The sequence below is a fragment of the Salvelinus sp. IW2-2015 genome, linkage group LG26 (assembly GCF_002910315.2).
Source record: "Salvelinus sp. IW2-2015 linkage group LG26, ASM291031v2, whole genome shotgun sequence".
Taxonomy (NCBI): Eukaryota; Metazoa; Chordata; class Actinopteri; order Salmoniformes; family Salmonidae; genus Salvelinus; species Salvelinus sp. IW2-2015.
In genome coordinates, this window is record NC_036866.1 from 46,601,374 (window position 1) to 46,613,516 (window position 12,143).

Sequence of the window (12,143 nt, forward strand, 5' to 3'; positions counted from 1 at the left end):
CCATCAGTATTTCTCTTCAAGAACACAATCATACTGTACATACTCATGTTGATATGTTACAGATTATAACAATTGGGGGGGAGAGAGAGAAAGAGAAAGAGAGAGAGACTCAAGTTGTCTTAGGCTGGGTGTCTGTACAGCACTTCGAGATATTAGCTGATGTACGAAGGGCTATATAAAATAAACTTGATTTGATTTGTCAGCTCTGAAATAAAAACAGCAGACAAAACATTCCAGCGTCCTCAACGTGTCCTCGGGCCCAGGCCGCGCTGCAGCGAGGCTCTGTGTGTGTGAGGCTGCACAGGAAATGCAGGGCAGGAGCCAGACTGCAGGCCCGCCCTTCAGACCACAGTCAGAGCAGGGGCTGATGGGACTTCAGATAATACTGAAGATACAGTACATGTAATGGGCTGTAGTCTCATCCATGAGCAAACAAACAATCGTTATCTCCTTCATAAAACCGAAAGTGCCCTATAAAGTGATCACTTCTCACAGTCTCCTGTACCCAACAATACAAATGCTGTCATTTACAGCCTATTCTACACTTTTAGATTGATACTCACGCTCCAATTGGGAATACTTGGTCTCTTCTGGACATGTTTTAAACCAAGTCTACAGTATAAAGACAGACTGCAATGTGACAAATCCGTTCTTTACTCTGCAGAGAGGCCGGGATTTTGAAGACGTCAACTCCAACGAACTTTTCCGTTTGATCAGTCCAGCACACGCGCGGCACTACAGACGTTTTCACACTCCGCGATTGCAGAACACCGCCGCATTATGGTGGCCAAACTCACAGCTAAACTACTGAATCGCGCTCTTTCTCTGCACCCTTTCTATTCTTTCTCTCTCCCTCTCTCTCTCACACACACACACACCACCACCACACACACACAACCACACACACACACACACCACACACACACAACACACACCACACACACACACACACACACACACACACTGGCGGTGCTTCCTGCTGAGCAATAGAACCATTCCTCTTCGCTGGACGAAAGCTGTCGCACTCGCTTGGGTGTCACCCTATCTAGCGCCCCCCACACGTGCAACCTTCCCAGTTCTTCAGCTGAAATAGCACCCTGGGAATGAACTGAAGGGCAAATTATATAATCACTCAAACTAGTGTCACTGCAGGGGCCTCAGAATATGTGTCGACAAAGGTAGCGCTACTGTGGTCTGATATACACAACTTTGCGCGCGACACACATACACACACACATACACACACATACACTAACTCACTTGCGCGCACATACGCACACATGCATGCTTGTCACAAAACACACACTTCACTGTACTTAAACATTCACGCACACATGTTTGTACGTGCCATGCGCCTACACACCACACACAGCAACACAGCACACACACACACACACACACACACACACACACACACACACACACACACACACACACAGACACACACACACACACACACTGGCGGTGCTTCCTGCTGAGCAATAGAACCATTCCTCTTCGCTGGACGAAAGCCTCTAGATCCAAACTGACATTTAGGCGTGGTCACAGTGGCAGCTTAGATGATGCATTGCAGTAATTCCTGACTCTGTCTGGGAACGATTGCACTCACCCTTCAATTCCACACACACACACAGGCTAGTTGCTGGCTGTGGTGCCTGGGCAATGTCTGCTAACAGTAAACTTATTCCCTCGGTCTCTAACTCATAGCCCTTTTTCTACAGCATACTTTGGCTCGAGTGCCAGGTCTTCCCACCATCCCCTTTCTGTCTGTTGAACTTCGTCCCCGGGTAATAGGGGCAACAGAGCTAAAGAGATTTTAGCATTTTGTAGTATTTCAAATGCATTTGGGCCAAAGAATCTACTCTACATGCGGTCGTCATCATGAACCAACTGAACAACAAACATAGTAGCGTTTGCCAGAGAGGCCTAATATCTGACTCTAGAGCCTTAAGTTAACCAATCAGTTGGATGCCCTGGGCACGACTATACAGGAAAGAAGCTAACAATCCAGCAGACTACGCCAACATGCACTGTTGTACATAGGACATTACAATCAGTTTCTATATAAGAAAAGTTTTTATTATGTTTACTTTATTTAACTAGGCAAGTCAGTTAAGAACAAATTCTTACTTACAATGACGGTCTACCGGGGAACTGCCGACTGATTTCTACCTTGTCAGCTCGGGGATTCGATCCAGCAACCTTTCAGTTACTGGCCCAACGCTCTAACCACTAGGATACCTGCCGCCCCCGGGGTGAGCTGGGTATCATCTGGTCTCTGTCAGCATTGTCCTGTACGGTCAGCAGGAGAGGAGCTGAGCGGCTGCATCCCAGACCCACAGGAGTGAGCTCTGACAGGGGGCAGAGCTAAACTGCAGACCGGAGACGCGCGCACACACACACACACACACACACACACACACAAACACAGACGGAGGCCTGCGCTCTCCAAACAGCCCAGCCAATCTGTTCACTAATGAATGAGCAAAGCAATAGAGCTCATTAAAGCAATCATCACTTCAGCCTGCCGCTACATCCAAGTCTTCTGTCTGTGTCTGTCTACTGCGCAGGGCCTGCTGGGCAACACATGGATATGCTCAGACAAAAGACAGAAACAATTACAGTACATCTACTGTGCTTTCACACATACACTCACACACGTGCTTGGATACATTTTTTGAACAAATGGTTCCAGAAAGGATTATTTGGCAGTCTCCATAGGAGAACCCTTTTTGGTTCCAGTTTAGAACCTTTTTTGTTCCAGATAGAACTAGTTTGGGTTCCATGTAGAACCCTCTGTGTAAAGGGTTTTACATGGAACTCAAATGGGTTCTACCTGGAACCAAAAGGAGTTCTTCAAAGGGTTCTCCTATGGGGACAGCCGGAGAACCTTTTTAGGTTCTAGATTGTACACTCTTAGAAAAAAAGGTGCTAACACATCAACGCACACACACACAGTACACACACTCAAATTGTACAAGCACAACTGGTCATTATCTGTCTACAAGCCCATATATGGCTGCTGGACTTTGTGAGGTACAGGAGGAAGGGAAAGTGCCTCATGACTCTGTACAATGTAAACACTCTGCATACCAAGGCCTCGACAGTCTCATTCAAACAAACCTCTAATGCTGTTAATATATTCTCCATAAAACATCCATAATACTGCATTCATGAGCATGACAAAACCACTTATGTTTCTGAATGTCAGATTATAGCAAATGTAAATATTCACAGTAAAACCAGATTTCCTAAACAATGGAAAGTGTAACGGAATACGTTAGGTTTAATCATAAGCAGAATCGATTAATTGCCGGCCGATGGCGACACAGAACAAAATGGACATCTAGGCAAGCCTGCATCTGCTCAAGTTGGAATGACTTAGGATGATGTAGAGTGATGGTTGCCCATACAAAACAAACAACAGTACCCTATAGCAAGCAAGGAGAGATGAGCAACCCTAAAACCTGAAGAACGGAAGCCTCTAGGAGCCAAAAACAAATCCACTGCCAAAATAGAACATTTATAGCGTTCGTTTGTTTGTGTGCAGTAAGTCAGTCAGTCAAACGGTCAGGTTTCGAATAGAATTGGACAACACTGAAACTAACAAATCAGATTGGTGTCAGGGGATAGGAGACGGGCCCAAAGCTGTCTGGGATGACTTCTCATGTTATCCTGTGTGTGCGTACAAGTGTACCTGCATGACAATAGATACAATAAATACTGACTGAGGTTTACCAGTAAAAATGCCCAGTGAGAAGGATGAATTTGGCAAAGAGATCAGAGAACTCTTACTGGGTTCAGATGAGGCAATGGGCTTAACTGGAGGATAGCACACATTTGGGCTTAAAGCTCATCCACTCATCCACCATATTAGATCAAATCACATTTTATTTGTCAAATACTTCGTAAACAACAGGTGTAGACCGTCAGTGGAATGTGTGTGTGTAAGTGCGTGTGTGTGTGTGTAAATGCGTGTGTGTGTGCGTAAATGCGTGTGTCTGTGTGTGTGTGTGTGTGTGTGTGTTTGTGTGTGCATGTTAGACAGACAGGTCACTCACTTCTCTGCCTCTAGACGCATTTGCTCACGCCTCTGCCTCCTCAATTCCATGCGCTGGTCGAAGTCGTCATCCATGGTGGCCTGAGAGCGTTTCTTCTGTGTTCAGACTGAAAGAAACCAACACAGACTGGTAAGTTTAACATCATTACACACATTTACACAACTTCTATGCCGGTGACTTTGTACAGAGGTCAGTAGGCTGAAATGAGGATGTGCAAAAAGGTTTTCATTGATGCCGTGAGGGAAAATACCCTGTCTGTAGTGTGTGTAGGCCAAATGTAGCCTCAACACTTTCAATATGTTTAACTCCTGTATCTCTTTTGAAGTCAAATGACATAACCTTTGACCTTACATCAGAAGAACCCTGACAGTGACATCATTGGTGATTAAGTGCTTGTAACTCATTCACATTAAGTAGCATGACACCGTAAACAACCTGCACAAACATTTGAGTACTTAAAACTGCTGCGGTATAACCAACCCCTGCTTTTCTTACATCAGAGCTCTTAGTTGTCACACCTAAAGCCGCAAGAAATATCATAAATAAATATATATGAATAGAAATCAAATAAATAATACAAATAAATATAAATATGATGAAATATCATAATCATCATCATCATTCCAATCACAATTCTCTGTGACTAACTAGGCTAACTGGGATGGAAACGCTACCAAACAAAACAGGCACAAAGTAGAGACAAAACACAAGATAAGCTCCCCAGTCAACACAGAAACACACTAACATTCACTGGACATGACTCGAAGTAGGCCCACCCAAGAAACATTCAACACTCAGCATTATGACATTCCCTGGCTCTCTATGGGCTACTGAATAGTCGGAAAAATCCCATAGCTATACAATACCTTAGCTGTAGTGAGTAGCGACGCTTAGGTTTAGTCCATGGGCAGCACTCCCTCCTCTCTCAGTATATCAACTCCACAATCTGGTTTATATCTCAGCTCTCTCTGCTACAGCACAAAGAATTCCTGCTTGGTCTTTCAGCAACTATAACTACCAGAAAAGGCAAAGCCTCTCTCTTGCTCAGCCTCCCTCCCTCCTTACTCTCTTGCTCCCTCCCTCCCTCTTTCTCACTCTCTCCTCCTCTCTCCTTCTCGTGCAGACTATCTTCCTCAAACTATTTTCTCTTGTTTTGCCTTCTCCTTCTTTTCACACGCTCCTGATGTCTCTCTCTCTCCCTCTAGCTCTCTGTCTATCCCCCTCTTTTTTTGTTTCCATCTCTGCCTCTCTCTCAACCCCTCTTTCCCTCCACCTTTCTCTCTCTCTCCCTCTCTCGCCATTCTCTACCTCCCTCCTACAGTATCTACATTTTCCTTTTAGCCTGCTTGTGTTTACAGAGCTGTCACTGGTTAGCTAAACTCAGCAGCGCTGGTTGGAATATGGTGTTAAAGGCAGTCAGGCAGGCAGGCAGGCAGGCAGCAGGCAAGCAGGCAGCCAAGCAGGCAGGCAGGCAGTCTCCTAGATTGTTTCTTGCATTAAACCAGAGGCCTTCACTTCCTCTGAGTGGCCAAAACTACCCAGCAACTTATTTTCCAGCCCACAGAGTGGACCAGGGTAGGGTCAGAGACAGGAAAGACACAAACATGCCAAGAAGATACTGTACGGCCCCAGGACAGTACTATGCAGTGTTGCAGATGGTATTCCCTCGATCCACTTCCTTCCCTCTCCCTCTCCCTCTGTGCTGCAGAAGCCATTGTCTATGGCATTCACATTATGTCATTATGAGAAAGAAAAACAAACAGAAATATTTGAGCATTTACAGCCTTGGTTTTGGACTTTTTCAACTTTTCAAAAGTGTGTGGGTATCTATTTTTCTCATCATGAACACACTTATCTCGCCAGAAAGGGGGAAAAAGAGCATCTGAAAATGAGTTACATATCGTAGACGTAAATAACAAAATATATTAAAGAGATCATATTACAATGGGTATCTCTGCCAAAGCACATTTACTAAATATCTATAAAACACGGTGTTAGTTCGTAATAATAAATCTGTATTTAGGCTGTTATAGCCAGGCAGGCCAGGGGGTCATTTAGTGAAGTGCAGTCTATTATGTAACACTGTAAGCCTGTAAAAACCTCACAACTTACACATGACAAAACTCTTACTGGCTGGCTGATAGAGCTCCAGGCACGACTCCAACACCATCATTAAGTTTGCAGACGACACAACAGTGGTAGGCCAGATCACCGACAACGACGAGACAGCTTATAGGGACAACCTCTCCCTCAACGTGAATCAAGACAAAGGAGATGATTGTGGAATGCAGGAAAAAGAGGACCGAGCATTCTCATCGACGGTGCTGCAGTGGAGCAGGTTGAGAGCTTCAAGTTCATTGGTGTCAACATCACCAACAAACTAACATGGTCCATGCACACCAAGACAGTTGTGAAGAGGGCATGACAAAACCTATTCCCCCTCAGGAGACTGAACAGATTTGGCATGGGTCCTCAGATCCTCAAAAGGTTCTACAGCTGCACCATCAAGAGCATCCTGACTGGTTGCATCATTGCCTGGTATGGCAACTGCTCGGCATCCGACCGCAAGGCACTACAGAGGGTAGTGCGAACGGTCCAGTACATCACTGGGGCCAAGCTTCCTGCCATCCAGGACCTCTATACCAGGCGGTGTCAGAGGAAGGCCCTAAAAATTGTCAAAGACTCCAGCCACCCTAGTCATAGACTGTTCTCACTGCTACCGCACGGCCAGCGGTACCGGAGCACCAAGTCTAGGTCCAAGATGCTTCTAAACAGCTTCTACCCCCAAGCCATAAGACTCCTGAACACCTAATCAAATGGCTACTCAGAATATTTGCATTGCCCCCACCCCCCCTTTCTTTTACACCGCTGCTACTATCTGTTGTTATCATCTATGCATARTCACTTTAATAACTCTACCTTCATGTACATATTACCTCAACTAACCAGTGCCTCCGCACATTGACTCTGTACCGGTACCCCCCTGTATATAGTCTCCCTATTGTTATTTTACTGCTGCTCTTTAATTACTTGGTTTTTACTTTTTTTCTTTCTTTTTCTTATCCATCTTTTTTATAACTGCATTGTTTATGGGCGCGTAAAGTAAGCATTTCACTGTACGGTCTACACCTGTTGTGTTCGGCGCATATGACTAATACAATTTGATTTGAACCGAGATCTGTCAGAGCAGCCCCGTTTCTTAAATTAAACATCACAATAATAGCTGAACATTATTTGACGTACAAATTTGACGATTCCACGTCCGTAAGTGACTGACTTAGGCTGTTCATTGGAGGTCGTGTTGTTCAGAGAGAGGTCTGCTTCCACTGGGAAGAGACTCGATTGGCAGATACGATAACAGAGTAGTCGGCGAGGAATAAACAGATGCTGAAAGGGATTTGTGGGCTAGCGCCTTCAGCCTTTCTTTGAATTACTCAGCTGGAGTACGTGTGTACTTCTGACATGATTAGACCAGCCATGCGTTGGTAATGCCAGAACCACAACACTGGAAATAAATGGACACTTATTCCTTAGTGGTATTGTATCTTCAAAGCTGTGTTGTCCTTAGTAGTAGCTAATTTATCAAATTCCATCCGTTACCTTCGAAGAGTTCTAATAGCATAGACAAATAAGGTAATCACAACCTGTTATGGTCGGCTGCAAATTTTCTGCCATTTACTTCAAATCTGAAAACTTGGCGAAGCCACGCCCATTTTCTGAAAATGTCATTATGGGCCTTAAAAGCACAGAAAGTGTCCACTGCTTGTATACTTCGTATTTTGGTGAATTTAGTACGACATTCAGGATCTTTAGGCATACTAACTTTTCATACTATGACCAATAAGCATAGTACATACTCAATAGTACAGTTAGTGCAGTTACAGCTTGTTACATGGCAAAGCTATCAGGTATGAAGGGAAGACCCAGATGCAGACCAAGTCGAATAAACAATAGTTTAATGTTCCAAACAGGGGCAGGCAATGGACAGGTCAAGGCAGGCAGGGGTCAGAAAACCAGAGGTGGGGCAACGGTACCGGACGGCAGGCAGGCTCACGGTAAGATAGAGATTGGTAATCCAGAGGGGGCAGTCGGGAGGCAGGCGGGCTCCGAGTCAGGACAGGCAAGGGTCAAAACCGGGAGGGCGAGAAAAGAGAGACTGGAAAAAGCAGGCGCTGAGACACAACCCGCTCGGTTGACTTGAACATACAAGACAAACTGTCACAGACAGACAGAAAACACAGGTATAAATACACAGGGGAAGATGGGTGACACCTGGAGGGGGGTGGAGACAATCACAAAGACAGGTGAAACAGATCAGGGTGTGACAAAAGCAAAGCCAACAGAGCGAGCAAGCCTTCTTTCACTGTTTCACTGGGGGCACTTCCTTTCCCGGCTGTCCCTCTTGTGTGGCCTGGGTAGTGTTTAGTATGAAGAAAAGTTTTTGAAACGGAGTCAAATGGGGAGGTGCTACTTGCATCTGTTCAATTAGAACACAAAGCTCTGGAAAATTTCATGCTGGGATTTCTTTCCAGACAATGTAAGCATATCAGTGAATCCAGTGCTGCAGTTTGAGTATATCTAAGAGCAATTTATAAACAAATAGATCCACATGACTGTTTAATGTACCCAAGAGATCTGTAAGATTCTAGTACTGGAGACAGAAATAGTCGCAGCAGAATCAGAGAACCCACTGGGTACAGACATCAACTCAACGTCTATTCCACATTTCATTGAAATGTGTAGTGTTGTGTTGCGTAGTGGCTTTGCTGGCATTCATCTGCAATTTTTTTTTTTTTKTTTGCCCCCCCCCCCCCAAGGTTTACATACTAAAATCGCCCCTGTGTGAGCTCGGGGTCATTTGTGGGTCATTTGACTTATCATCACTCTTTATATGACTGCCTATTCCGCCCCCTTGTTTGCTGTCCCTACTCATGTTGACAAGCGACAACTTTGAATTCCAGTGGTGAAATATGTGTTCAGAGAGGAGTGACAGGACTGAACAGCGAAGGTTTATGAAATCACACCAATCTCAGCATCCATAGCGATCAGCCTTTTAGCAAACCAAGCAGTGGCACTGGCATTTTGTTGTTTTTGAAGGAGTGGGCCTTTTCAACTTAGCCTTATATGGTAATGTAGGATGTCTACCCAGTTATAGATGGTCTACTTCAGTGCTGCAGTCCCATTACATGTTTTATCTATGATATCTGATCTAAAGAGGGGGCCACAAGGACAGCACAATGCATTACAGCAGGGCACTAGTGTATTCTGGTTTAGATTTCACAATGACCAACACCATATACAGTAACAGAGGCGTAAAAACCAGAGCAGTCCGGAAGAGGCCTGTAACCACTTCAACATATCAAACTCAAGTGTATATTTGCCAGAGCGCAACCTTTTGAAACCAAATGTTAGTTGAACAAGGTGATAGTTCTGACAGTGTTTTTGACTCCCCTACAGAAAGCAACATTGAAGATATACTTAGTGTTCAGTCTGTCTGTACATTATCTCTCAAAATAACAATAACTGAATATAAATCCAATGTTTGAGAGCATTGACAATGTCTAAACCAGTGCGATGACTTGTATTTTTTACTTGGCCCATGGCAATTTAACGGCAAAAGCTATTTTTATGTGCACTACGTCAGCACGGCACAGCCTCAATTTGATGAAAATACATCTCTAATGGGAAAATGTTTTTATGCAGAAAATCTGTTGCCAGTTGGATGGAAACTCGGCTACTGACTCAAATCAGACTTACATCAATCTTAAGCAAGGCATCCAACACATCACGTTGAAAGTTGTTGAAATGAAAACAAAGATTCACGAGAAGTTGACTGATCTTCCACCGAGTCAACTGGAGGCTGGGAGATGTGTAATATTACACCTTCCTAATATTGAGTTGCACCCCATTTTGCCATCAGAACAGCCTAAAGTCATCGGGGCATGGACTCTACAAGGCGTCGAAAGCGTTCCACAGTGATGCTGGCCAATGTTGACTCCAATGTTTCCCACAGTTTAGTTGGCTGGATGTCCTTTGGGTGGTGGACCACTCTTGATTGAAACAGGAAAGTGTTGAGCGTGAAAAACCCAGCAGCGTTGCAGTTCTTGACACACTTAAACTGGTGCGCCTGGCACCTACTACCATACCCCGTTCAAAGGCACTTAAATATTTTGTTTTACCATTAAACCTCTGAATGGCACACAAACACAATCCTTCTTTAACCGGTCTTCCCCCCCTTCATCTACACTAATTGAAGTGGATTTAACAGGTTACACCAATAGGGGATCATGGCTTTCACCTGAATTCACCTGGTCATTCTATGTCATGGAAAGAGCAGGTGTTCCTAATGTTTGTAAACTCAGTGTATACGGTGCATTCGGACGTTACAGCCTTATTCTGAAATAGATAATTTCCCCCCCCCCCATCAATCTACACATAATACCCCAAAATGAAAAAGCAAAGAGATTTTTTGAAGTTTTTGCAAATGTACAGTGTACATAACAAAAAATAACTGAAATATCACATTTACATAAGTATTCAGACCATTTACTCAGTAATTTGTTGAAGCACCTTTGGCAGTGATTACAGGAGGGGGCTGAGCACGCACCCTTGTAGGGGCCCTGTGTTGAGGATCAGCGTAGTGGAGGTGTTGCTGCCTACCTTCACCACCTGGCAGCGGCAGGTCAGGAAGTCCAGGACCCAGTTGCACAGGGCAGGGATCAGACCCGGGGCCCCAAGCTTAACGATGAGCTTGGAGGGTACAATGGTGTTGAAGAATGAGCTGTAGTCTATGTCATTCTTACATAGGCATTCCTCTTGTCCAGATGGGATTGTGCAGTGGGATGGCGATTGCATCATCTGTGGATCTATTGGGGAGGTATGCAAATTGCAGTGGGTCTAGGGTGTCGGGTAAGCTGGTCGGGTAGTCAATGTCAACTCATTGCCTAACGCAACGTCAACTCATTGCCTAATATGTCAGGTGGTCAATGTCAACTCATTGCCTAATGCTAGCTTGCATACTTGAATTATCTTTATCGAGCCAGATAACATTTTAATAGGCTAATTCTATAGTCTTATAATGGGTCACTTGTGAGGTATACAGTGCATTCGAGAAAGTATTCAGACCCCTGGAGTTTTACCAGGGGTCTCATTCTTCAACACCATTGTACCCTCCAAGCTCATCGTTAAGCTTGGGGACAGGATGCACCATTGAGAGCATCCTGTCGGGCTGTATCACTGCCTGGTACGGCAACAGCACCATCCTCAACCACAGGGCTTTCCAGAGGGTAGTGTGGTCTGCCCAACGCCCTCCGGGACATCTACAGCACCCAATGTCATAGGAAGGCCAAAAAGATCATCAAGGACCCGAGCCACGGCCTGTTCACCCCGCTACCATCCAGAAGGTGAGGTCAGTACAGGTGCATCAAAGCTGAGACCAAGATACTGAAAAACAGCTTATATCTCAAGGCTATCGTTTTAATAATGTTTGCATACTCTTTTACCCACTTCATATGTATATACTGTATTCTAGTCATGGCCTATCCTATTTAACTATTGCTGTACATACTGTATACTATTCTATCCTACGTATTCTTCAGATATACTATTGTCCATAATGTCTATGCATCCCATCATATATACACTACCGTTCAAAAGTTTGGGGTCACTTAGAAATGTCCTTGTTTTTGAAAGAAAAGCTCATTTTTTGTCCATTAAAATAACATAAAATTGATCAGAAATACAGTGTAGACATTGTTAATGTTGTAAATGACTATTGTAGCTGGAAACGGCAGATGTTTTATGGAATATCTACATAGGCGTAGAGGCCCATTATCAGCAACCATCACTCCTGTGTTCCAATGGCACGTCGTGTTAGCTAATCCAAGTTTTTCATTTTAAAAGGCTAATTGATCATTAGAAAACCCTTTTTCAATTATGTTAGCACAGCTGAAAACTGTTGTTCTGATTAAAGAAGCAATAAAACTGGCCTTCTTTATACTAGTTGAGAATCTGGAGCGTCAGCATTTGTGGGTTCAATTACAGGCTCAAAATGGCCAGAAACAAAGAACTTTCTTCTGAAAC

At 44.3% G+C, this 12,143-nt stretch overlaps 1 protein-coding gene across 7 annotated transcripts in view; it reads right to left on the bottom strand.

The window, feature by feature from the left end:
• Positions 1 to 12,143, bottom strand: part of LOC111952485 (non-muscle caldesmon) — a 53,737-nt gene that overhangs the window by 18,839 nt on the left and 22,755 nt on the right. For 4 of the 7 annotated variants that reach the window (XM_070435331.1, XM_070435330.1, XM_070435329.1 and 1 more), the window contains exons 1-2: positions 4,928 to 5,135; positions 4,062 to 4,167 (exon numbers count right to left, since the gene is read on the bottom strand). In XM_070435331.1, coding sequence (XP_070291432.1) covers positions 4,062 to 4,135 — 74 coding nt within the window. In that variant the 5' untranslated portion in view covers positions 4,136 to 4,167; positions 4,928 to 5,135. Of the gene's footprint in view, positions 1 to 4,061; positions 4,168 to 4,541; positions 4,582 to 4,927; positions 5,136 to 12,143 lie in introns of those variants that run through there. The other 3 variants (XM_070435328.1, XM_070435327.1, XM_070435326.1) reach the window with 3 other exon arrangements.